We start from the raw sequence: 26,508 nt of genomic DNA, 5'->3' as shown, positions 1-26,508 counted from the left end.
CACCAGGATCCCCATCCGTTCCCCCTGGGACCCTGGATTAGGTACCACGGACGAACCTGCTCGATCTGTACTGTTCCTTCATTCGCTTGTTCCCCCTTAGCTGGCCGTCGAAATGGGGCATCGAGTGACGCCCACTTGCGTCCTTGAATGAGTAAGTTTGCTACCATATTTCTCGTTTCGTTGATTCTCCAATCTTTTGTCGTTCCAGGGCCAGGTTTAAACAAGATCTTCTATTTCCTAATTCTCGGCTTCCACCGTGCAACCTTCAAAGATGACATCCTTGTCCTGTACCTCCGAAGTGATCTTCAGAACAATGGCACCAGATTATGGCAATCACCTGCCGCTACCCTCTTGGCGAGTATCCAGACAGCCGGGCTCACCAACCCTCATTTCGCCAAATGACCCCCAATAGTTTCCCCTTGCTAGTATCGCCCCAAACACCGTTTTAGGATATACAGTTTCGGGTCAGTCTTTGGTTCGGAATGGGTCGTTGCCATATTCGGCTCCCTGGCCCCGCGATTAGTTTCCTCAGTCCCCCTCGTATCGACCAGCACAAAAGAAAGCTGCTTTCTCTCCGTCCTGTCTGGATCCATTCTGCGATCTTGATGTTGCCTTGCGCCAATGCGTCTCGCCACCTAGATGACCGGCGATGGACTCCCCGGGATGTCTGCCCGGCGCTGGCCTGGCCGACTTGATGCGGATTTCACTGCTTCTCACCGAGAGGTATGGCCACATGGCTAACAGTCTTAACACGGCTCCCGTCACCTTGGCCGCTCTCGCCAAAGAATGTCAAGCCACCACCGACGCCCTCCGTCGATTCCAGTACCTCCGTCAAACGATTCCAGAAACCCTCGTTTTCGATCCCGTACTCCTAGACGACTCCTGCCATGAAGCTTTGAAGTCAATCTCGACCAATTTATCCTCACTTGACCATTACAGTACACGGATCCGTCCTTCGACTAGCGATAGTGCCGTGGATATGTCCATGGGTCAGCTCACCATAATTTGGAATGAGGACAGCCTGAAGCAAACTCTACGGCAACTCAAAACTAGCCGCCAATCCCTTGCCTTTCTTCTTAATTGTGTACCAAGGTGAGTCAAAGCTATCTGCTGCATCTGACTGGTGCTCACGCCGCTCAGTGAACATGTGACGTCCAAGAACCACTCTACCTTTATGCACTCGTCCCGCCTGGTCTCTTGGGACTGCGCCATTAGCCCAGCCGTCCTTAACAAGGGGAGCCGACTACGCCTTTCAACCATCGGACCACGTCCTCGCCCGGATGTCTCGTCAGTCTGCGACGTATCTGGAGTTTACTCTGCTCTGAGTAGACTACGGCCGAAGCCCGGTACACTGTTCAAGCAGAACATGCGGACGACCAAAGAGCTGCACGATGCCATCGACCGAGGGGACGAAGCTGCCGTGGTGAAGCTTCTCTTGCAGAGGATCGATCCAAACGCTCTCAAGCTAGGCTCAAAAACCCCGCCCTTACGCCGAGCTCTGAACCGCCAAATCCCATCCATCGCCACATTTCTCGCCATCGCAGGAGCTGACTTGGAAGACAACAGCGGAAATGGGGAGACAGCTCTCATCACTGCTATTAAGCAAGACTTTTCGGACAAATACATCTCCTTGCTATGCGATCTTGGCGCATCCGTCAATGCTGTTGATGCCATGGGGTGTTCGGCAGTACATCACGCTGCCATGTCACCGAAAGAAGACGACGATACCCTGGCCGTGCTAATACAAGCTGGGGCCGATGTGGACCGCCGAGACATCGGTGGGCGAACACCGCTGATAGCTGCCGTGCAAAACTACCGATTCAAATCGATAGAAAAACTGCTCGAGTACGGCGCAGACTTGGAAGCTCGTCTGCAGAACGGCCGTACTGCTCTCCACGTCGCCATCTCGATGAGAAGCAGCCCCCTGGTGGAATTTCTTTCAGACCAGGGTGCGTATCTCGATCGGCGGGTGAACGAGCATACCGCTTTGACCTTCGCCATCGCCACTGCCTCGCCCGACATTGCGGAAGTGTTGATCGACGCGGGCGCCAATGTTGACCACCCGAGCATGAAAGGGAACTTTCCACTTTTTGCTGCTGCCGCTGCTGGAGACCTGCACACTATGAAGCTCCTGTTGTCCCGAGGAGCCAAACTAGACGCTGTCGGCGGGGAAGGGTATCTACCCATTCACATGGCCGCCCATAAGAACAAAGTTGAGATTTTGCATCTGCTGTTCAAGTCCAACTCACCTATTGATCCCTTGACCGAGCATGGCGAAACCCCCCTTACTATTGCCATGCACCTGGGCTGCTACGAGGCGGCGCAGTTCTTGATTGAGGTCGGAGCAAACGTCGACCACGCCGCGCCCAATTCAGAGAGAATTGTTTGCCAGGCGTTAAAAGCCGGTAACACGCGTATCGCAATGGCTCTTGTCCGAGGCGGCGCAGATCTGACCACGCCTTTGAGACGTGACGCGAGTATGACCCCGGTGCACCAAGCAGCGCACTTGGGCCAGAATGATGTGCTTGCGACGATGATCACAGCTGGGGTTGATCTCGACCAACGGACATGGCCGGGCTACACTCCATTGTTTTTCGCTGCTGCCGCTGGTCACATTGCCACCGTCCGCCTTCTCCTTACCGGAGGGGCCAACCTCAGAGAGCGATCACAATCATGTGGGAACCTTCTCTTCGTGAGTACGGCACATCCCGCGATGATGAAATTTTTGATCGACCTGGGCTTGGATTGTAATGAGCGCGACCATCACGGCGCCACACCGCTCCACTACGCCGCCGTAAGAGGCCATATAATGACGGTGAAGCTGTTGTTGCATCGACGAGCGCGGATGGTGCATGCTAGTGCTGTTTTTGAGACGTTGGAGGACTACAGAACGAACGCTGCATATCGCCAGGGAACGCCTGCAGGCCTGGCCAGACAAAAAGGCCATACTAAGATTGTTCGCCTACTTGAGGGCACCAAGTTTAAGTCATAAGCTATGCTGTCTTCTTGGGCAGTCCAATATTCGCTTGTCTTGACTTTTCTCTCATTCATTTTCCTTTTTCTTTTCTTTAATATGTCTATTGGAGACCTATTTCGGCATCAAAAGATACCCAACATTACCAGCCAGGCGTTAGTTCATGCCGCTGGTACCTCACATCAACCACGTTTCCTATCTCATTTACTTGGCAGGCCTCACAGAATGTATGTCTAATTCTCAACATAAAACTACCGCACATAAGCTGTAGCCATCTGCACTATCATCAAGTTCCAATATGCTGTTATTGAAAATGAGGAAAGAAGTCAGACAGCTCTGGCGTCTTGTATAAGCCCGCAGGCGCTTCCCGGAGACTGATGAAAGCCTCAACAACCAGAAATACTCTTGCCACAGCAAACACAACCAATATAAATACAAGAACCCATGATTTCACCATTTTCATCCAGGGTTTCTGGTACGACATGCCTGACAGACGTGTCCCCGGTGCTGCACCGGACACGAAGACATCGAATCGCGGCCAGGCTTGCCGGGCGAGGAAGAAGACCCAGAGCATTATGCCCGAACACGCTATGATCAGTGACGCGACTAACCACAGCGTGCGCTCTACCGTGGTAGGGAAATGGTCGGTCCAACCTGAGAGATGGAGTCCGCCGTAGGCTGCCGCCGTCATCGCCAACACGGAACGCAGTACATCACGATGCACGTTGACCTGTCCTAGCCCCAGGTTCGTCAGGGATGGTAGATTGACAATGTGCGGCATAATGTAATCTGTCTCGCCAAGGAACACGCCAATTTCAGGCACGTTCGTGAAGTAGTACGGTGCATACGTCTGACGGCCGGCGCACTGGTCCCATAGACTTTCAGCGGCCTTTGCAATCTGCGCCAGTACAGACGGGTGGATAGGTTTGTAGGTCTCCTTGCTATGCTGAACATCCGAGAATACCCTTCTACAATAGATGCCGCTGTGCCGCAGCGCGAGGTTGTCGTATGGGGGTGCAAAGTATGTCCGCAGGCACTCGGGCGCTACTGTCGGTTTCCCTTTGTCGATGTGATACTGCCATCCGGAACGAGGCACGCTACGTTTGCGAGAGTCGAGAGTCATTGGTGTCGGACGAGGTCTGAGATCGCTAACATCAAACCCAAGAAACCTGGAGGGGTCCATTGCGCCAGGCGACCCGATGGATAAGTGAGTTGTAATGAGGAGTCTTGTATCCTTCACTGAGTTGTCCCCTGTTGCCGCAGTGCCGGGCCCCTCAACGGATCCGGAGGGTAGGTATATGAAGCACCGGATATCAGTAACTCCATTGACCGCGCTGATGGATGAACACGCAGACATGAGCGAGACAACATAACCGTGCCCGTCAGCCAGCACTGTCGGATCGAGCACGTCAAGGGGCTTGCTCCACCACAAAAGATACAAAAGAACTGCGCAAGCGACGTGTCCGCAGGTGTTAATCTCAAGCAGCGACACCGGGAGACGTTCAATAACCCGGCCGATGACCTGCGCCACCATCCACCCAGCCTGGATACACACGAGCGATTTGGCCATCCAGTCGGCCTTGCTCTTGTCCTGGATCTGCGACTCGTGAATCTGGGGTAGCTTTCCTATGAACGAAAGCAGTCGGATCCCCTCTGGTGTAATTGTGACCCTCTCAACACCGGCTTCTTCGCCATAGCACGCCCGGTCGACAACGAACCCGCCCATGACGGCGTAGAAACACTGCGTCATATCCCACGTGTGTCGAGAAAGACCCTCCTTCCCTTCTTTACCGTCACCTCTATGCGCAGCATCCTTTTCAATCTCCCTCTTCAGCCAGCGTGCGACGATATACTGCGCCGCCGCCGTCGCGACGACAATCTCCGGCGCGAAGACGCCGTACAAGACCCACTTGGCCCGTTCGAGAGCCCGGCTACGGACCGTGGAACGGGCGGCGGGCACGTTGAGATGGAGCGCGGTCCAGACGCATATCGTCAGCGTGAGGACGCACGAGCAGATGAGACCGAATGTGCCGCGGCCGTCGGGCTCTGTCACCCAGCCTGTTGTTGCGCCGGAGTCGTCGGCTGCGATGGGCGTTGAGAGGAGTAGCAGCGAGATCAGGGCTGGCGTCATTTGTAAGCTGAGCTGTGTACTCGATGCGTTATTTCAAAGTGTTGGTTCATGGTGTTTTCTGTTTGGCAAAGATGCTAGTTCCGGGATCTGTAAGCTGACGATGCGACGGGTTTTGACAATGTTTATCACTGGAGCTGCTTGCTGTGAGGGGGTTCGGTGAGCTGTGATGTGGTGTGGTGCGGTGCGGTGCGGTGCGGGAGTGTCAGTGGCGCCGCTGTGCCTCGCCAGTCTGCATAGAGCTGAGGCACGGCATAGCCACCACCAACCAGGGGTCGCGAACCAATGGTGCTGCATCACGATAAGACTTGTATGGCGAATTGGCTGCTGAAAATGGAAGAAGCATGCCAAGAAGGCGTTCTAGGGAATATTGCGACGGTGCGGGCATCGTACGCTGTGAAAGATGCGCCGCGTCATGTGGGCAGAGTTTGGTGGTTTGCGATCGAGTTGCATGGGTTTGGGGATAGTCGAGCAACCATGATGAGTGACTTGAGCTAGGATGTTTCGAGAGTTGAGTTAATTCTACTTTGAATCAAGGCAAGCAGTCTCGATTGCTTGGGGCCGGGGATGATGTTCCGATCTATTGTCGTTCATCGCATTATACTACTTTAAGTCGTCAACGGAAAATTGCAAACAATGCCTGTTTGTATGTTTCAGCAATGACTGCCTGGGCGTATTCATCAACGTCTGGATACCAGTTGCACCGAAACTGGAAACTGGAAATTCCAGGCTCTGAATGCCATGTTTCTGTGCATACCCTTGTCGTTTGGTAGTTAGGTGCGATCCTTTATAGTTCCACTCTTCTTGTGGTAGGTAGTTCAATTTAGCCCGACGTAGATGTTTGCACTGGTTTGTGAGATTTCTGCTTCAAAAGCTGCTTCCGACTATCCTGTACGATTTGGCAGGTGTTAACTTGTGTTACTTGAACAACTCTATAGCCGAGCCATTTACCACGCATGGGATGAGGTTTGCTGCAATAAATTAAGGTGCGTTTTATACCCAAGTCCTATCCAACCAGTGGCGCAACTGATTCGCCGATAAAGAAACCAGTAGTATTTAAGCCCGAGAACTTACTTGCAGGTTTGTTCCCTTTCAAGGCTTTGTGACAATGAAGATGTGTTATAGCTGTTCTTGCTAAAGATATCCGACTGAAATGCAGCGAGCCAACGTGTGCAAACATTATAGTAAACCTGAGAGAGGCCCTGGCCGATGAAACTCGGAGTTTCTACAGTTGACTGTTTCGAAGCATTCTGAACACTTTGGAAGCTGTCAATTGACATGTGTTGATGGCGATCGTTGTTATAAAATTGGCCAATTCAGTCACTTATAAGCTCACTACAGCCTTTTGACAGCTTTTAAAACCTGCAAAGAGTTGTTAATCTCTTCATTTCCAGAAACGAATAGCGCCCCATCGTGAGGTGTCTCGAACCCAAAGCCCGTGATTGTGCAGCTGCACGAGAGTGGATAGTATCTAAGCCCACAACTGCAACATCTCCACCATCAATCCCGGCTGTGTGTTCTAGTGGTCATGATTTCTCGTTCACAATTACTGTGTACTTGATCCCGAGAAGGTCGCAGGTTCGAGCCCTGCCACGGTCATAGCACTATTTCTTTTGGCGTTTTCCGTCTTTTTTCTTCAGGTCGAGACTCTATTGTGGCTGTGGGCTTTGAAGCCTAGCTGGATTGAAGCTGTTTATGTAATCCAGGGCTAGGAAGCTGCATGTGTAGGCCCTTAATGAGATAATTCCCACGATTGCGGTGTTAATATTTGCAGCCTCAGCGTTGCCTGATGAAGGAGACTTGAATCGCGAGACCGAGAACGAGGGAGACCTGTTACGTATCCTACCAGCGGTTATGGAGTTGATTGCTGATGGCTAAGCAGTCTTTAGACTTTTGTATGTGTTCGAAAGGGTTTTAGAATCATACATGGGCTGGCCGGTTAAAGGAAATTGCATGACGGTAAAGAACGACAGATCGAGAGGTACTCTGTGTAACGGAAGTAGCGGAATGTCCGGTTACTACAAGATTCAAGTCAATGCGCTAAATGGGTCTACGGAGTTTGATGGTCTCCGTTAGAGAGCGGAGATAACGAGACAAGGTTTTACTAACGGATCTTATACTTTGGGGCGTAGCTAGTTGTCCTACTCGTGACACTGCACCCGGTGGGATGCTTGTCTCTCCGAATACCGCGTATCAAGTCCGAGTTGATTAAAAGAGTTAGCTTGAGAAGCAATTCACAAACCATGCAATTAAAAACGAGACTACAATGACAAGTAACCCAAAGTATAATATATAGAAAACTGCGAGCGCATAAAGATGTACTCCCTAGATCCCCTTGAGTACGAGCGAAAGTAATACGATCTTCCCTTGTATAAAAACGTAACGACCTTCCTTCTGCACAATGGCAATCTCATTCAAACACGAAATAAGAGTTTAAAAAAATTCCTGAACACCTACCACATCACGATACTCATCATGAAGTTTGCCGCCCTCAGCACGTTGATGATCTCCGTGGCACTTGTTGCTGCCCAGGATCCCCAAGGGTTCCGCGGGCTTGGTGGTAATTAGCCGATTATCCGGAGCTTTGTAACATACTAATCATTGACCAAGCCGAGTGTAAGAAGAACCGGGACTGCTGTCCTTGCGACACAGGCTCCGTAGCGTCGCTTTACTGCAACCGTGAGTACCAAGTTTCGTTGCAGATGACATGAGTCTAACTGTTGTGATCAGCCGACAAGTCGTCATCAACGGGATTGAGGTGCACGAAATTGGCACCTACTCTGGATTGGTGCAAAAACCACCCAGGCAAATGTGGAAACTGGGATCAACTTTCAGGATAACTGGAAACGTTGACGAGACCAGACTTGGGCAAATCTATCGACTGTCCACAGGCCACAATATAAGAAAATCTACAATTCGCTCGATTTCTCTAATGCACAGTGATATTTTATTACCATCCTGGAGAACGCAGTTTGGCCGTTTGTCTTCCTTACAATAGTACCGAGACATCAAGTGCTAGGCTCTAGGCGGGATGTCTATGAAAACCCTCACTTAGCTGTCGGACCACGAAAGGAAATTGGGAAACGCTCCTTGAATTGTAACGCTCAATTATGTAATGATCATCAGTGCTGGAAGCTGTGGTATACCCGCATTGGAATAAAGGCACAGTTCTTTTTGGCATAAGTGGGTGTGTTTTGCCTCGACACGCAAGGTCCATTAATGTATCAAGGTAGCAGATGCCTTCAGGTGAGTGACTGGAGCGTTTCTGAAATGGCACAACTGGACATAGCGGGAAGCCGACATCATTTATCATGATAAATTAGAAGGCTTGGAGGAACAGTGAGAAATGACCAACACAGTGCGATGTGATTGAAGATTATCACACAAGTCTCAGTCAACAATGGAACTTCAACGATTGTCTTTTCACCAATAAGCAGACTCGAGTTTACATGCCATAGTAGGTCGATTCCTGCACACCAGACGCTAATTCAGGTTTTTCCACTTACTGGTCTGCAACCATCAGAAGTCAACTGTAGCTGTACCTGGATAGCAACGTTGATAATGATTGGGTCGCTTCGTTCAAAACGGCGCATGTATGCAGTCATGCATAACCACAAACACAGCCACGGTTATCAAGGCTAAGCTTGATGATGCCAAGTCTCTTGAGGTAATCACAGCCAAAGCTCTGGAGTCCAGCAATTTTCACCGTGTCCAATTTCACTCGGAAGTAGCTCGCATCTTCCAAGTATTACACCCAGAGAGAATCAAGAACATACCCAAGTTATCCTAAGATCATACACACCTCATGGGCTCAGGTCTTTTCCCGAAGAGGCAAAATGGCGGTAAACCCTCGCGTCGCAAGCCGCCTCACACATGCAAATATTGCGCCACAGCTGTGATAACGCCACCGGCAGAGTCTCGCCAAAAAGTTGTGACGGAGTGAGTAATTCACAAGAATTCGATACCAGTGCTAACCAGCAAATCAGAGAACCTACTACTACTACCTGGTTAAATACGTTTCCGCACAGCATGGAAGACGTGTTCGAAGCAGCCGATTTCGGATGCCCTTTTTTCATGTGGCTCTGGGACCAGATCCTAAGGTCAGGGACTAGCGGCGAGCAACTTTTGCGGACAAGAATCGCGCTCCTTATCCAGTTTGCCAGTGGGGACCGAAAAGATGCCTTTCGATGCACTGTCAATATTTCAACCCATCATTATACCTGGAACCCAAACCCTGCAATATTCGACCTTGTGTCCGACGCGTGTAAGTGACATTACGTCTGCACCAGAAACTAATCGCCGGAGATAATCTAAGAAAGTCGGTAGGGGACCCCACTGCGGAAGAAGCTATTGAGCGGACGATTGACGGTGGCGTCTTTCATGAGAGCGGACTCGCCCAAATACGTCGTCGGCTGGACGTTTGCTTTGAGTCACACGCAGATTGTCAACAGGAGCCGGGCGTCCGGCCCTCTCAGTTTTTATACGTCGATGACCTGCAACATGACACAGTTAGTCTGAAGGCGATAGACCAAGCCAGTAGCCAGCCTTACATCGCCCTTTCATATTGCTGGGGCGTGGACCAACCCATCAAGACAACCCGTTCGAACTGGACGAGCCATACGGATCAGATTAACGTTGATTCACTTCCGAAAACCATTCAAGATGCTATCCACGTAACCAGGTCTCTGGGATTCCATCTCCTCTGGGTCGACAGTCTCTGCATCATTCAGGATGCTCCTGAGCTTCTGGCGAGGGAAGTTGATAACATGGCACACTACTACACCGGTGCAGCCGTCACCATCTCGGCAGCTGCATCAAAGAGCTGCCAGGACGGGTTTCTGCGGCCACTGTACAAAAAAGAAGACCCCAGTCTACCCGTATTCCATCTGCCTGCACATTTGAACGAGTCCAGACATGCCAGGGACTCGCACTTGAAGCTTGTCCCACCCCAAGACCTGAAGGAGCACATTGACAGCAGAGGCTGGACACTACAGGAGTCCATGCTGTCCACTCGTCTGGTCACTTTCGGTGCTCGTCGCATAAGCTGGTCCTGCAGAACAAAAACATATGGGCACAGCGTGGGTCCTGCCATTCTCCGACAACAAGTCTTGGGTCTGCACAGAAATGCCGAGAGCAGATACCAGCGGTTACGGGACAGATTGACCATAACCGCGCATGACTCCCCAGAGCGGTTAATTCACATGAACCACCACGACGGCCCTTTCTTCCAGCTGTGGTCGGCAATCATAGAAGAATACTCCTCTCGCAGCCTCACCGCCCCTGAAGACCGGTTGCCGGCGATCTCTGGCATTGCGAAGATGATGGAGTACATGTTCCGGCCTCCGACCAGAGGGAGAAACATTTACATGGCAGGATTATGGGATAAAAGAGACCTACCCATCCAGCTGCTGTGGATGTCGAAAACATCGCAGGCACCGCGGCCTCCTGGCGCCTACATCGCACCGTCTTGGTCATGGGCAAGCGCCTCAGGCCCGGTATACTGGAGAATACCACAGCGAATGCTGACAAGCAAGGAAATCGCCCCTTACGACTGGACGTCCAGGTCGGAGGTGCAAAACGTGTCTATGCAGTATGCCAACGACAACGCGCCGTACGGAGCCGTCGTTGGGGGATCCATCACTTTGAGCGGCTTCACGTTTGACCCGAGCCAGGTAAGCCCGGGCGATATCCAGCTCAGGTTCGACACATATGGCGAGGTGATTCCCTTGGACGCAGTGGACTGGTCGTTCTGGTGCGAAGTTGGCGATCTTCTCTGCGTCCACTTGTTCAGTTACGAACCGGACGTGGAAGACAAGCTTCAAGGCTTTCCTCACGGCCTCATCCTGGCATCCAACGACGACGGTACGTATCGTCGCGTGGGCGTCTACATTAACCATAAATGGGAGCAGACGCCAACGAAAGATCGGCATTACGATCGCGACATAATCATCGTATAACCGGCCATTTTAGCCAGCCTATCCGGGCACAGCATCGCAACTTCACATGTCCCCTTTTTCTCTTTAGTTGAAAAAAGATCCACCGAGCCGCAGTTACGCAAGCGCGTCATGCTCCTCGTCGTTGTAGTCCAGAAAAAGTTCACCTAAACAAACCGTCGCGCAACGAGTTGATTACCATGTCGGTACAGCCCGGCTGCAATACGACGCTGCAATTCCCATTTACAGAGTGTGACGTCTGTATACGGCCGGGAGATGATTGGCCCGCATGCCCCAAAGATTCCCCTCCCCTGGAAGATCTCCCGGAAAAGACCACTTCACACAAATCACAATTCCCCCCTCGTCGGCATTTTGCACGACGATTCTTGCTCGACGGCCGGGACGAGAAAAGCTTGGCCCTCCGCCAAAAATCATTTCCGCCTATCACTTTGTTTGCCATGACGTGATCTACAGCATCAATCGATGGGAGGATCTGGCATGCTGCTTGTCTTTATCCGGTCCCCGCTGCGCGAACCCCGCGTTGCCCCGCGTCGGCGGTACCCCCCGGGATGCCCGAGGCCGGGCTAAGGCCGGGGGGTGTTGTATGACCCGAAGGGTATATCCGTCTTTGGTGAACATTATAAAAAGAGGGCTGTATACATGACACTTTGAAGCTCCCGTAGGACGTTGTTAGACTAGATTTGTAACCGGGATCGCTTTTACGATGAAGTTTCTCACCAGTGCCGCGCTGCTCCTCGCAGCCGGCGTCTCAGCCATCAAGAACCCCGTTCTGCCAGGGTAAAGTCACGCAATGCCCCCCCCCCCTCCCCCCAATTACACGCACATCTCACATCTCACATCTCAACTAACCAACACAAAGATGGAACCCAGACCCGGCCATTCTCCGCGTAGAAGACACCTACTACATGGCCGTCTCGTCCTTTACCTACTTCCCCGGCGTGCCAATCTACAAGTCCAAGGACCTCGCAAACTGGGAACTCATCTCGCACGCCCTCAAGACGCCAGAGCACCTCCCGATCTACGGCATCTCGGCGGGCGAGGGCGTCTGGGCCCCGTCCTTCTCCTACAACAACGGCCTCTTCTACATCACCTCCATGACGCGCTGGGGCTCCGACCCGAACTGGCGCTCGTGGCCGCGCATCTGGTACATCTCGTCGCCGGACCTCGTCACCTGGTCAAACTTTACGTGGGCCGAGCCGTACGGCATCGACCCGGACATCTTCCACGACGTGGACACGGGGAAGGCGTACCTCAACCTCATGGGCGTCAACAACAACTACGACCGGTTCTGGGGCATCACGCAGTGCGAGATCGACCTCGCGACGGGCAAGTGCGTCGGCCCGTACCGCAGCATCTGGAACGGCACGCTCCCCAACGTCCCCAGCGCCAGGCCCGAGGGCCCCAAGATGTTCAAGCGCGACGGCTACTACTACCTCGTCCTGGCCGAGGGCGGCACGAGCACCGGCCACCGCGCGACCGTCGGCCGGTCAAAGACGCCCGAGGGCCCCTACGAGGGGGCGCCCAACAACCCGCTCATCTACAACGGCGCCAACCAGAACCTCACCATCCAGTCGACGGGCCACGCCACCTTCACCGACACCCCGGACGGTCAGTGGTTCGCGTCGCTGCTCGCCCGCAGGAACGTCAACGGGAGGTCCCCGCTGGGGCGCGAGGCGTTCCTCGTAAAGGTCGACTGGGACGGCGACTGGCCGACCATGAACGGCGGGGAGCCCCTGCTCCTCAGCCAGAGCATCGAGGGAGGACCGGACCAGGAGCACCCGAAGCCGCGCTGGACCGACGACTTTTCCGGGTCCGAGCTCGGCGTGAGCTGGTACCAGGTGCGGACGCCGTATACGGAGAACTTCCGGCTGAAGTCGGCCAAGTCGGCAGCGGGCGGCCCCTCCCGGAAGCGGGTCGTGGCCAACGAGTCCGAGTCGTCCGGTCTCGTTTTCAACCCCAACGTCTTCACGCTCGGCGACCGCGACACGCCCGCCGCCGTATTCCACAAGCAGACGTCGCTGAACATGACCTTCTCCGCGAAGCTGCTGCCCACCGACAAGGGCTTGGGTCCGAGACAGTCGGTGGGTATCGCGTCGTACCTCAGCGAGGTTAACCACCAGGACATTGGGGTGCGAGGGTGCTGGAACACGACTGGTCTGTGTCTGTACGTCGACCTACTGCCGACGTCTGACGGAGCGAACACGCGACCCAACGTGAGTATTTCCCATCGCCCCTCCCATTACGTTGTCGACATGAGATTAACTCTAACTTTCCAGTCTACCGAGTACCCCCTGAGCGAGTCGACGATTCCCGCGGACCTCACGCTTCACGTCCGCGCTGCCCCGCTCAAGTATTCTCTCGGATACTCCCGCGGCAACTCGACGTCGCCGACGTGGGTGAAGGAATTCAGCTCGAGACAGATGGGCTCGAACCCCGGGTACCCCAACTTTGAGGGCTCCATGTTCGCGCTGTTCGCGAGCGGCAACGGAGAGCCGTGGCCGTACGACGCGCCCGACGTCGGCTTCCGCAGCGTCGAGGAGGTGTACTTTGAGGAGAACCTCCCCGACTACGACACGTTGAGGTGATGACGAAGGGCGGGGAGGGGGGATCGTCGGCCGACGAGGTTGATTAAGCCGCAAGGGGCTGGGGGAGGCGATACACTAGTTCGCTTGGGGAGGGGGGGGGGAGTTCGCGCCATGGCAGTTTCATTTGTGGGATCGTAATCTTATTCCTTAATACGAAAAGATATATTCGATAGATTCTTTAACTCCATGTCATTGTCTTCCCCATGTATTATTGTCAAGACTCGGATTGCCTCGTTGAATTGGTGCGCATTGGCAATTTCGCAGACTTGGTTGGTACTGCGTAAAAAAAAGTCGACCGTGTAATATAGTTGGCGCCAACCGTTATATGCACGATATCAATATTAACTGTCGGGTGAAATTAGCAAGAAAACTTTTTCTGTTAATGTTGGTTTCCCTTTTCGATCTCGGGCCCCGAAAAAAAAGCGATATACATGGACATTACGAACTGTGCCGTTCGGACGCATCAAATATCAGAAATGGAACGATCTGCCCCGGCACCATGGGTGGCAAGATGACGGAACCCTAGCACATCGCTAGAGAGGTCGCTGCGTCGTCCTGACTGGCTCCGGCCCGAGGTAGCCTACAAGCGGCCGAAAAAAGACGGGACGAGGTGAAAGATATGACGAGTGCAAAGACGAGCGAACGCAGAAGGGATCTTCAGGCACGAGATCGGCAGCAGAATGCAACCACCCGGTATGCGAGGCGGCAGCCGGCATAGGCCCGGTCGCTACTCTAGCTTCAGTAGCTAGTACACAATCTCGATAAGTAGGGATGACAAAGGCGAAGACAGCTAAATGGCCGGGAGTCATAGTTGAAGTCATAATTTGCCGAGAGAGGAGGGGAAGAAAAAAAAAAGATTATAGCCTACTGCATGTTGAATCGATAGCGCCGGGATTTGGGCTGAAAAGGGGGATATTCTGGAAGCTCTCAGGAGAGATGAGATGACGAGCTTGGTGGGGTGCATCATCGATCAAATCAAGACTGTTGATATGGCGGGGAACTAAGCCAGCTCGGCTCCAAGGCGCGAGATGGACGAACTACTTGCAGTGCAACTTGGAAATACGACGTATAGAGGAGCCAGCAGCTCTACGCCACACAAGGGATACAGGATAGGAACAAAAAGAAACGGCTCCCGTCCGGGTCTGCGGGGAAATCAAAAGAGGTAAAATGGCATTGCAACGTGGGCGATTAACGAAGCGAGGCGGCATGACATGGTCCAGGCATGAATGAATGCTGGCTGTGCTACAATGTCACCGTGGGGATTAAAGTCATGGATCCTTTTGATGATATTTGGGTAACGACGGAGCCTGACCGGGAACTGCAAAATGAGATTGACGAAGCATTGCGTATTGCTCAATACTACTAGTAAGTAGTAGAAATAGTAGTAGGCGTACATGTATGACTTGGGGGCCGTTGGGGCTGCTGAGCACATGCAGAGCTGGATCCTTGAGGGAACGCATGAAGAAGCACAGACTGTTGGAGATGAGCAACGAGAAGCCATTATTGGGTACGAGGTTGTAGAGGCTAAAAGAAGGATAGGGTGCCAGGCCGTTGTGGGTGTGGCTTGGAGCATGGATGATGCCAGGCAGGAAAGGAGTACGAGGGTGTGATAGAACAGCATCCTTTACTTGCAGCGAATGGAGTAAACGGAGCGAGCCGACAAAGTGATGGGCAACTTGACTGGTGCTTAATGCGCAGTGCTAATGGGAAGGGCCTCTGAAGGCATTGACGAAAGTCAATTGACGGATAATTTCCAGGGGTGGCTTATCAGAGACTACCAACCTCGAAGTTGGAGGAGGCGGAACATGCCACCTTTCAGGATAGCGCTCGCGACGTCACATGCTCTCGGACAAGACTCCCGGAGAACGGAAGGCATCGAATTTGGGTTCCGAGTTCCTCGTGAGAGTTCCCCGTGAGCGTTCCTCGTGAGAAGCCGTTTTATGCAGGGCGGCAGTTTTTCTGCCTCCTTGTAAATGACTATGTTATGGGCGCGTCAGCTATGCTGCCAATTTGATACGACCAAAACAAAAAAGTCGAGGAGAAAGAGTCGTCCCCCCCCTTGAGACTCGAATGTGATGGGCGTGTGCAGGTTTGCACCCCGAATAGGCGGCCGGTCTAGTTGTGGCTCTCTTGGGTCTTGGTGCTGAGCTGACCTGGCTTACCATGTCTTGACAACTTTATCTGGGGCATGGAGTTGCGAGGGGGCGCCAGGGGAGGGGAAGACGGAGGCACAGGAAGGGGGGAGAGGGGCTTGTCTCGTGCAGAGCAAACAGAGCAGGGTAGCACGGGGGTAGGGTGTAACCGGGATTAGTGTGTGTGTGTGTGTGTGTGTGTGTGTGTTGTTGGTGTTTAGGGTGGCTGGGACCAAATGATGATGAGGTAGATGAAGATGATGTTGTCAAGGCCACGGAGAAAGATGATGATGGCCATGATGTATTCGGCCGATAAAATAAAGCCCGGGGCTGAAATTGAACGACAAGTCCAAGCCAAAGCAGCGCCTCAATGATCTGCTGCGCGTGTGGCTTTCGTGGAATTGCAACTTCATGCAAAGTCGTGGTACGTTAGTACAGATGGGTTGTATTACTGAATTGGGAGGGGGGAGAACTGGAGAGAACTGGGCCTGGCGGTGAAATTGGATGGAGATGCCAGGTACGTGGAGGGGACGCGACCAGACCGAGGAGTGGGACATGAAAGGTCAGTATCTGGTTTACGTAATGTGTCAGCAAAATGAGGGCAAGGAAGGAGTGGAGTGAAACCTCCAAAATAAGTACTTTGGAGCCGCAAAGAAAGGGGAGGAACAAGTCTCTGGAGAGTACCGATGGGGAAGGGAAGAGACGTACATAGTACCACATACATACTATGTAGTATAGTATACTAGTACACGCCTCTCTCTCGTTCTCTCACAAACAAAGCAGGCGCCAGTCAGTGGTTGTGCTGTGCTGTGCTGTGCTCATCTGCTCATCAGAGCTCTTTCTTAATATGGGTGATATTGGTTCTTTTCCGAAATCGTTTATCAGATGCAAGATGCAATATTCTAAGATTTTGTCCGATATATTTGTCCCTTTTTTGATGACGCTGCTCTCAAAAAGGAAGGGACTTTGCGTATGTATAATCTCACTTTTTGAAGACCCGGTGTCCAGTATTCGTTTTGTGTCGGGATGCATTACTATTCTCTGTACATAGTATGCATGATAAGGCGTGTCCTACAGAGCTATCTGCACTGCACTGCACAGCACACCCCCAGCGTCGTACCCCCATCTGTAAGATACCTGTACTTGGGGGGGGGGGGGGGGGGGGGGGAGTAACAGGCGGCGTCTGAGTAAGAAAGTTGAGGCGTGGTGGGAATTAGGCGGGCAATGGCCAGGGGGGTGAGAGTTGAGGAGAGAGGAGAGAGAGGGGGCAGAAATCGTTCGATATTGTTCTTCTCTCCAGCGTGTATGGGATTCTAGCCAAAGGGACGGGGCCTATTGGGGGCCAGTACGGGGGCAGCCAGGAGTTGGGGAGCCCCTCTTCCGAGTCGCAGAATAAGTGAAAGTTGCCCTATTCAACGCGTCTAGGCAGGTCGGGGGAGGGGTGTTTTAGCTACCATGGTTAGAGGTTGCTGTTTGATCAGTGGTGACTTGTTTGGTTAGAACCGCCAAAAAAAAACGGGAAGAAGTCTGGGAAGATGCCGGCGGCTGCTGATGCTGCTGTTGCTGGTGGCCTGTGTAGCTGGTTGCTTACGTAGTAATGATGCTAGTTTTGTTGGTGACAAGAGCTGGAGGCGTGTACCTGCCAACTTTTTTTTTTTTTTTTTTTGCCTTTCCCTTCCTTTGGCTGGGTGTGTGTGTGTTCGGAAGGCGGACAGTTTAGGAAGCTAAAGCAGCTTTAAGACGCACCTTAGCCTTTCTAGCGTCGGACGGGGTGGTCCAGTCGAAGCGCGGCCAGCGGTTGTCCATTGCCAAACCCACCCCACGGCTCGCTTCAGTGGAAAGGTCGGGACGAATTCCACTAAGCTAAAATCCCCTAGTGGTGCAAAGGGCCCAAAGCAGATGGGCTGTCAGTGTCAAGATTCGCCCTTCCAGGGCTAGCTTATTCCTACCTCCTCGGCCGCCGGTACGTACCTTGCCTGTCGTCCGGAAGAGTCCCGACCAATCATAGAACTCTTTGGTGGGAAGAGGATTTTCCCATAGTATCCGTACGTACTTCTCCATTCTTTTTTTTTCCACCTGGTCTCTTTTCATAGAGGGAAGGCATACAGAAGATGACAGGACAGGAAGGAAGTAGGCTGTGTGTGTACTTGCGGTTGTGTGAATGCATTGACATCTTTTTTTTTTTTTTTTCTCTCTCTAAACGGCAAGATCCCGCCTTCCGCGCGGCTGGCACTTCTCCTTCCCTCACCGTAGAAGCCACACACACTAAGTAACCTCTCACCTAGGAACTAGCTCTCTCTTTCTCCTTCTCACCTTGAGCTTGGTCCACTCACAATCCTCTCCGTCCTTTTTTTTTTTTTTTTTTTTTTCAACACTTTATCCATCACCTTATTCTTGCTTTTCCTCTCCCCGCCGCCTTATTTTATCCAAACTGCACTTGATCTCCAACGCCCTCCCCCTGCAAGACGCCGATACAATCGGCCACCCTGACCCATCAGAATCAATCCTCAGGAGGCGTATCCCCCTTCTATAATACATTATCCAGTCACTGTTCACCATTGCTCTCCACCATCCTGGATACCGGACAGCAAACACTGAACAAGGCAGCAAACCGACCAGGAACAAGGCCCAAATCGAACCGATCCTAGACTCCCCACGCCGGCCCGTTGACCTGCACTCTCGCCTCTGCCTTCCGAATTCTCGTCTCGTCTCCTTGCACCTGGCAGACAGGCCTAACCTGTGCTTCTTTGTTTTTGCCCTTTCCTTCTCAAGAGACACCCCTCGTCCAAAACGCACCCATGGGCTTGCCATGCCTCCTTCTAACGGTCTTCGTCCCTAACTACGAATGCCCCCTTCTGCCGTCTTGGAGGTCCACTCGCACCAATATCACCTCAACCCTGACCAATACAACCCGCGTCTCTTCCAAGTACCTCGCCCGCTGATAACTGAGCTTGAGGTACCTCCCCCTTGCCTGTCGTACCTCGCCTCCCATCAGGTACCTCGACCTGTAGAACCACACACGTACACACACATCCATCCATCCATCCATCCATACCTACATACATACACACACCCACAGAAACGTCAGAACCTCACAGGTTCAGCTACTGGCACGACCCCGTCCTTCCAGGGCCCCAAAAGGCTGCGTCCCGGACACGTACGGGGGACGGATACACCCCGACCACCCCCTGGCCCTTCCGCCCTGCGCGCTCGCGTGGGAAACAGCCTGTTACCGCAGACTCTAGGCATAACTGGGGCCAACGAACGGGACGAGTCCCTTCGTCCAGCCCAGCATCCATCCAGACGCGAAAAATTGTGCAGGCTGAGCATTGAGAGGCCAGAGAGAAAGTCGTCGCGGCACTGGCACACACACACTTCTCCCTCCTTCTCGGCCGACAGCCCACCACACTCCCGAACGGCAACACATCTCCATTGTTTGCACATTCGATTTGCACATCGTTGCATACACACGCGCTCCGTAGCGTGCGGATTCACCTCCTCCTCTCCCCTTCGTCGCCCCCCCTACACCTACTTTGCGGGCCACGGATACACCACAGGGGTCAATCGCTCGCTTCTTCTCTTGTTCCGACGACCTTCCGCCTCGTCACTCGACGACACTGGCCCCGAACACACCCCAAGCGACCTCCTCTTCCTCCTCTTCGAACCTCCTCTCTCTTCGCTCACACCCATCGGCCCCCTACGCGTACCCTTCCCTCCTCCTCATCCTCCTGCTGCTGCTCCTCCGCACCCCCTCTCAAGCCTCCTAGCCAACCCCCCTAAGCAAGCAATCAAGTGGCAGCAGTAGCGGGCAGGCAAAAGACGCCTATACGAAAAAAAAAAAAAAAATCTCTCGAGTCGCGTCGCTCGCTGGACAAGACTGGGGACCACACTCGAGGCACAGCACCACAACAGCTCGCCCTCAGTCGTCTTGTCTGCCCAGGGTGTCGCGCATCCACGCATCCATCCACGCCTCCTCCCCTGGTCGGCCTCACAAATCCAATCGTGGCTCCATAAAAATTTCTAATTAAAATCGAAATGGCTCAAGAAGACAACCCAAGCATCAGCACCAGCACCAGCATCAGCACGAGTGCCAGCACCACAAGCGTGCCTGTACCTGCTCCTGCTCCTGCTCCTGGTTCTGCTGTCGCTGCCACTGCTACTGTTACTACTACTAGTACAGCTCCCGCGCCTGCGCATACACCCACGCCTACAGCTACGCCTGTACCCGTACCGGTGTCTGATGCTAACGACGACGTCGCTGCTACGTTGACGACCTCTACTAATTCTGTCCCTCCCCCGACCACTTCGACCTCACCACCACTTCTTCCTCCTCCTGTCTCCTCTGCGACGCCGACCTTGATCTCGACCCCGACTCCTTCTGCCGAGACTTCGTCAACCGCGATTGCGAACGCGTCCGCAACAGCTCCTGCTGCACCTGCACCTATCACTACCGCTGAATCTGCGCCTGTGGCTGTTCCTGCCTCCGTTGCTCCTGCGCTTCCTACTCAGCCCAACGGTGACGCGCGGGCGTCCTCTTCGCCCGCCATGTCGAACAATCAGCCGCCTCCTGGCCACCCGAGGGGCTATCCGAGTCCGAATAACTTTCCTTCTCCCGGCGGCATGCCGCAGGCTCAGTACGGCTACCATCCTCAGCCGAGTCAACCTCCCGCCGACCCCTACCGAGCTAGCCCTGGCGCGCCTGTCCCCTCACTGCCGAGTATGAAGAGTCTCGACCATCACTTCCCTCAGGGCGCGCCCCAGCACCAGTCGATGCCGATGCAGATGCCAATGCCCCCCAACGCAGGTCTGCCGTACTATCTGCCTCCGGGCGTACAAAATCCATATCTGGCGCAGGATTTGAACAATATGAGGTATCCTATCCCTCCCGGTCACGATCCTAGGTTGATGCGTGGCCCGGGAGGTCCTAAGAAGGTATGTCAAGGGGTTTTGTAGGAACCGCAAAAACTATGTTGGTACTCTTGCATAGCCTAGAATTTTGAAGCTGACTGAAGCTTTTTTCCCACCCTTTCTAGGAGATCAAGCGGAGAACAAAGACAGGCTGCCTGACGTGTCGCAAACGTCGCATTAAGGTTAGTGGTGAATTTCGTAATATTTTCTTACTCTTGCGGTGCTATGAGACCTCGATGCAATTGAGAAAGAGTTTTTTTTTCTTCGGCTCGCCGGTGGGAACGCATTGGGAAAAGAGGAATTACAAGAAGCGAGAGAAAGAAACAAGCAAACAAACTTTACGATAAGCGAACCGAGTCGTGTTTTGGCGAGGGAAGAGAGAAAGAAAAAAAAACGGTCGCTTGAATGTCGCTTGTCGCTTGATCTGGAGCTACTGCGAAGCGAGGAGCCATGAACCACGTCCGCGTCCCGGGATCGCGCCCGCGCCCGCAGGGACGAGCAATCTTCCGTTCCTGCAGAACCGACCGTCAGCGCCCGCCCGCCCTTTCGCCTACGCCCACTGGACACTTTGCCTAGTCTCGCCTCACGCCTCGCTTCACCAACCACAAACACGCCCCGATCGGCGTCCCGACTAGCTTAGCCTTGCGCCATTGTTCACCTCCAACTCCATCCCGCCTTACCTCATCCCTCCTCTATTCATTCCTCCATTGACCTATCGCGAGTCGTCAACTTCACTCACAATTAGTCTCATTCCATCTCCAATTACCGTGTCTCATCTCATCTCGAGGCATTTTGTTTACCGCCTTCTCAATTTTTGTTTCTTTTCTTTTTCATTCATACTACTCTTCTCTTCGACGAAACTAACCTCTGCAGTGCGACGAAGCTCATCCCACTTGCAACAACTGTAAAAAATCCAAGCGCGAGTGCTTGGGCTACGACCCCATCTTCAAGCAACAGCCGGGTCCATCTGCCATTCAGCCCGCTCCCAATACCCAGCGGGTGCCGACTCCGACCATCCCGTCCATCCCTTCATCCGTCCCTCCGACGGTCCCTACCGTACCTTCGACCCCCGCTCCTCCGGTGCCTGTGCCGGTCGCTTCATCGAACCCTTACGGCAACCAGCCAGCGGTCCTGCCCAGCACATATAGTGCTGCCCCTGTTACAGCGTCTCACGCCCCATTGGACCCAGCTCTGACTTCGGCTACGCCCAGCGTCAAGTCTGAGACGACGTATGACTTCGCGGCCCCGATAGATCCTGCTCTGCAAAGTCTACCCGCCGCGGCCACCGTACCTTCTACGCAAAACCAGTCGTTCTCGGGCGAGCAAAGGGCAGGCTTCGACAACCATCTGAGAGGTGCGACCCTCCCGCAGTTATTGTACATGCCTTGTTCTCTTTCAGCCGTTGCTTTGTCTTGATCTTTGTAATACTAACACGCCGCCTTTAGCCAAAGGGATGAGAATCGATGAGCTCATCGGCCTCCTGGGCCCTGCCGCTCCCACCCAGGAGATTGCCCTCACTCCGGAGCTCCTCACCGAAATCGTCAACATCTACCGCGAGGTGTACGCCATCGGCCTCCAGGCATTTTTTGAGACCTCTTGGTTTCACACCAAGGACGCCCATGGCAAATACGCCCTCGAGCACAGCCAAGCACTCCTCAGCCAGTTTGCCTCCTTCGTCAAAGTTCTTCAGGCAGTCCCAGCCAATGACCACACTCAGATGGCCCATTCTGGCGTCCTCGAGACTCGCTTGATCTGGGCTCTTGCCACTCTGCCGTGCAGCAGCGCTTCTGCCACGACGAACACGGATGCCAAATTCTTACCTCCTGCTGAGGACCTGACGGAAGCCGCCAACCGAGTTAGGGTCCTCGAGACTCTTCTCTGCGGCGACTTCCTGCCGTCAAACCCCCTCGCACCCCCTGTTCCGGATGCGAACCCCCATCGCCAGCAAGAATTCGAGTTTTGGCATAATCTCGCCGAGTTCTTGTGTTACCACGATGCTGTCAAGCGCGAAGAGATTCTCGGCAGACTCCGACTCCAACTGGGCGGCAGGGAAAACCGCGATCTCATCTACTCGATTGCCATCTCACGCGAGATCTCCCCAAGGGTCGAACCGGGCTTTGAGAGAAACATCCCCCAACACCTGGACGAATCCGATCCCAAGAATCGACTGTACGTGGCCAACAAGTTCATCCAGGACGAGGCGCAGGTCACGGGTGGAACGACCAACATTGTCCGACGGTTCAGCGAGATTGCCATCCGGTCCTACATCAACCCGGGCGTCAACATTGCGCGCCCCAACCCGGCGATCCCCGGCCACCATTGACGGCCGCTTTCTACCAGTTTCCCATTGTTTCAGCATCATCAAGCTTTGCAGCATTTTCTAGGCTCAAGGGATGGGGAGGGAACTTTAAAAGTTCGTGTTTTGAGGCGTTTATCGGAACGGAAGGAAAGCATTGTCTTGTTTTCCTATGTTTTATTTTCCTATCTGCTTTTGCATGCGGGCGGCCATCGTGCCGCTCGTCTCTCTACAACCTTTTTTTCACGGCCGACGGCATCTTGTACAATAAGTCTCAGTTAAAACTAGTGGTATTCAGGCATGGCGGTGCGGTTGGCGAAAAGAAAAATGGCGAGGAAGTGACAGACGGTGATTTGGTTTTGAGCGTGAAAGAGAGACCTGTCGATGGCACCTTTATATTTTTTTTTCTGGTCCACGACTCTTCTCCAGGGCAAGCTAGATCTTGGGTCTGAGAGGTAGTCAGAGCTCTCTGTACGATACTAGACGGCAGTTTCACTGGATTGATTCCCCTATTGGGTAGACCAGCATATAACTCAAGAAACATCAAGTGTATAAAATGCGTCTGTACAGTGATGAATGCCTCGAGCCCCAATGCATCATTGCACGATTCTCCTCCTCTCACAGTCGTTCAAGATGTGACTCGCAAGTTAAATACACACGAGGTTGCGGCATGGGAAGGCGGCGTTGCGTGGGAGCTACCAGGGTTGAGATGATGATGTGCTCGCTACGCCGGTCCGGGGTTCCGGCCGGCTTGCTGATGGCCTGCTTCTGGGACTCCTCTGTGTGTGTTTGGAAGAATACATCTTGCAGTCGCAGTTGGCACCTTGCCGTCGCGTCCGGGAAAAGGGAAAATAAGGGCTTTTTGAAATGTGTGAGCCACACAGCATGCTACACAAATTTACACGTATACTTATCGTTATTTCACAAGGTGCGAGGGAGAGAGGTGATGATGGGGGGTGCTCGAGGTGAGGTACTTCACAGACGCGTCACTGGTCTGCGATACCGGCCGGCGTTTGGTGTGTTCACCTTTTTTTTTTTGGCGCCTTGGACTGCACCGTGTGTTTTCCGGCTTAGACTCAGAGGCCGGATAAGTGTTGGATCCTCCTTTGGAAGTTTACCGAGGGAAACCCAGCGTAACGTATTGAAATGTACTGCGGTTATTGAGGGCTGCTTGTTGCTGTAGCTTACCGTTCGGACTGGGAATCTAGAGAAATGAGATCGTACTTGGTTGTATGGCAGCAATATGAGGGTATTTTTTCCACGTTACTTTGAACATCAAGACGTGAAATAATAATTATATCTAATGCCTACGCAATTGATACATTGCCATGCGCACCAAAGGGACCCAAAAGCTGTATCTGGGCTCGTCCCGATTATCCCCCGAACAAAATCTCAAAAGTGGCAGCAGCACCCCACCGATCATCCCCCACCTTCCAAGTCGGTCGGTCCCTCGAGGGAAAGTCACCCCGCGCCGGCGCCGAACCTTTGGAGGGGCAGCAGCCAGAGCTGCGAACCTACGGATACCCAAACCGCCGCCATCGTTCTCAGTAGACGGCTAAGTATGCCATCGTCACCAGCTTACCATTGGCCCCGAATTCTCACATTTAATAGACTCTTTCAGCACGGCTGTAAACTCCGACTCGACGCATCAAGATCCCACCAGTCAATCTTCTCAAGCATTGGCCCCAAAACCACACAGCACCCCAAGAACCTCACTCGATACTTCGCAACCATGACGAAGCCCAAGGTGCTCCAGCTCGGCAACATCCAACAGTAAACGGCCCCTCCCCTCAAACTGGAAAAACTCAAATAGCATCCCCCGCTAATTCCCGCAGCGCCCACGACGCGTGGTCGGCCATCAGCGATGTCGCCGACGTCGTCAAGCCCAAGGCGACGAACCGCGCAGAGTTCCTCGAAGAGTGCAAGTCCGGCGCCCTCGACGGCGTCGTCGCCATCTACCGCACCTTCTCTAGCGCAAAGGTCACCGGCCTTGTCGACTCTGAGCTCGTCGCCGCGTTGCCGTCAAGTCTACGCTTCATCTGCCACAACGGTAAGCTCACACACACCTTAGCACTAACGTCGATATCGTCCCGGAGAACGAAGCACAAGTGCAAAAAGTACTTAAGTGCGAAGCGAAGACTAACAGGACGCTCCAGGCGCCGGGTACGACCAAATCGACGTAAAAGCATGCACGGCCCGCTCCCCCACGCCTCTCCTCGTGTCCAACACCCCGACGGCAGTGGACGACGCCACAGCCGACATCAACATCTGGCTCATGCTCGGCGCCCTCCGCAACCTAAACGCCTCCATCCTCAGCATCCGCGCCGGCAAGTGGCGAGGCACTCCGGCCCCGGCCCTCGGCCACGACCCCCAAGGCAAGATACTGGGTATCCTCGGCATGGGCGGCATCGGCCGCAACATGGCCAAGAAGGCGAGGGCCTTTGGCATGTCGGTGCGCTACTTCAACCGTACCCGTCTCAGTGACGATCTGGAGAAGGACGCGGGGGCCGAATACGTCGATTTCGAGACGTTGCTGCGCGAGAGCGATGTCATCTCGCTCAATCTCCCTCTGAATGTGCGTCTCCCTTTCGTCTTTGTCGTCTCGATCTCAAGCAAAGAGAGAGAAAGAAAAACCAAGTAAAATAAAGGAAACATACTGAAAAGTAGTAAACAGCCAAACACACGACACATCATCTCCACCGCCGAGTTCGCAAAGATGAAAAAGGGCGTGGTGATAGTCAACACGGCGCGCGGCGCCGTCATCGACGAGGCGGCGCTCGTGGAGGCCCTCGACAGCGGCCACGTGGGCAGCGCCGGCCTCGACGTCTTTGAGAACGAGCCGGAGGTCCACCCGGGCCTCCTCGCCAACCCCAACGTGCTCATCGTCCCGCACATGGGCACCTACACCATCGAGACCTCGGTCAAGATGGAGGAGTGGGCCATTGACAACGTCCGCCAAGCCATCAGCCAGGGCAAGCTCAAGAGTATCGTTCCAGAGCAGCAGAATGTTGTCGGTGCTTAAGAGATTACTCGGGGGAGTCTGGTTGGGATTGAGTGTTTCTGGGGAGATTTATTTTCATAGCAGATAATGACAAAATAGGACAAGAGTAAAAAAACATCGATCCCCACTACTTGTGCTATATATATAACACAGTGAGGTAGGTGTATTACTTTCGAGACGAATAACTTTCCCTCAACTAGCATGTAATGTTCAAACGACATCCTTACTAATTGGTAGCGTAACTCCCGTGTTACCCATCGACATACAACGATTCACAACGACACGCAATCAGTTGCCAAATGTTAGGACAAGCATATATATTGTCTATGCCGGACCACGGTTGACGGGCCCTAGTCCTAAAGTAAATCTACCCTTTACCCCTATCCCATCCGGGGGTTGAGTCCCTTTTTTTCCCAAGTCGGGCCGAAAAAAGCAAAATACAAATGCCATGGTCTGGGGAATCACTATTCACAAGCCAACGCCTTTTTTTGTTGAAAAATCTCGCAGCCAGGCCCCCCAAGCTTTTTGAG

The 26,508-nt window shown here is 53.4% G+C and overlaps 7 protein-coding genes across 7 annotated transcripts; 6 read left to right on the top strand and 1 right to left on the bottom strand.

The window, feature by feature from the left end:
- Positions 1-649: 649 nt before the first annotated feature.
- On the top strand, positions 650-2,992 carry CTRU02_208066 (ankyrin unc44; the record flags this gene model as incomplete). The annotated part of the gene is made up of 2 exons (XM_036729173.1): positions 650-1,092; positions 1,141-2,992. 2 exons carry the CDS (start codon positions 650-652, stop codon positions 2,990-2,992), a joined length of 2,295 nt encoding a protein of 764 aa, XP_036579005.1.
- A 286-nt stretch (positions 2,993-3,278) lies between these two features.
- On the bottom strand, positions 3,279-5,105 carry CTRU02_208067 (uncharacterized protein; the record flags this gene model as incomplete). The annotated part of the gene is made up of 1 exon (XM_036729174.1): positions 3,279-5,105. The coding sequence occupies one exon, from the start codon at positions 5,103-5,105 to the stop codon at positions 3,279-3,281; it is 1,827 nt and encodes a 608-aa protein (XP_036579006.1).
- Positions 5,106-7,577: 2,472 nt separating this feature from the next.
- CTRU02_208065 (uncharacterized protein) lies at positions 7,578-7,942 on the top strand (the record flags this gene model as incomplete). The annotated part of the gene is made up of 3 exons (XM_036729175.1): positions 7,578-7,662; positions 7,713-7,781; positions 7,833-7,942. 3 exons carry the CDS (start codon positions 7,578-7,580, stop codon positions 7,940-7,942), a joined length of 264 nt encoding a protein of 87 aa, XP_036579007.1.
- A 1,033-nt stretch (positions 7,943-8,975) lies between these two features.
- On the top strand, positions 8,976-11,059 carry CTRU02_208064 (uncharacterized protein; the record flags this gene model as incomplete). The annotated part of the gene is made up of 2 exons (XM_070205023.1): positions 8,976-9,366; positions 9,429-11,059. 2 exons carry the CDS (start codon positions 8,976-8,978, stop codon positions 11,057-11,059), a joined length of 2,022 nt encoding a protein of 673 aa, XP_070061098.1.
- A 700-nt stretch (positions 11,060-11,759) lies between these two features.
- Positions 11,760-13,641, top strand: CTRU02_208063 (beta-xylosidase; the record flags this gene model as incomplete). The annotated part of the gene is made up of 3 exons (XM_036729177.1): positions 11,760-11,833; positions 11,916-13,269; positions 13,333-13,641. The coding sequence occupies 3 exons, from the start codon at positions 11,760-11,762 to the stop codon at positions 13,639-13,641; spliced, it is 1,737 nt and encodes a 578-aa protein (XP_036579009.1).
- Positions 13,642-19,808: 6,167 nt separating this feature from the next.
- On the top strand, positions 19,809-23,004 carry CTRU02_208062 (negative acting factor; the record flags this gene model as incomplete). Its single annotated transcript, XM_036729178.2, has 4 exons — positions 19,809-20,705; positions 20,807-20,863; positions 21,555-22,035; positions 22,127-23,004. The coding sequence occupies 4 exons, from the start codon at positions 19,809-19,811 to the stop codon at positions 23,002-23,004; spliced, it is 2,313 nt and encodes a 770-aa protein (XP_036579010.2).
- A 1,705-nt stretch (positions 23,005-24,709) lies between these two features.
- CTRU02_208061 (glyoxylate reductase) lies at positions 24,710-25,999 on the top strand (the record flags this gene model as incomplete). The annotated part of the gene is made up of 4 exons (XM_070205022.1): positions 24,710-24,750; positions 24,813-25,027; positions 25,134-25,563; positions 25,645-25,999. 4 exons carry the CDS (start codon positions 24,710-24,712, stop codon positions 25,997-25,999), a joined length of 1,041 nt encoding a protein of 346 aa, XP_070061097.1.
- Positions 26,000-26,508: the final 509 nt, after the last annotated feature.

This window comes from Colletotrichum truncatum (assembly GCF_014235925.2).
Source record: "Colletotrichum truncatum strain CMES1059 chromosome Unknown Contig_0005, whole genome shotgun sequence".
Classification (NCBI taxonomy): Eukaryota; Fungi; Ascomycota; class Sordariomycetes; order Glomerellales; family Glomerellaceae; genus Colletotrichum; species Colletotrichum truncatum.
The sequence above is the reverse complement of the archived record's forward strand: the minus strand, read 5'-3'. Positions and strand labels throughout refer to the sequence as shown.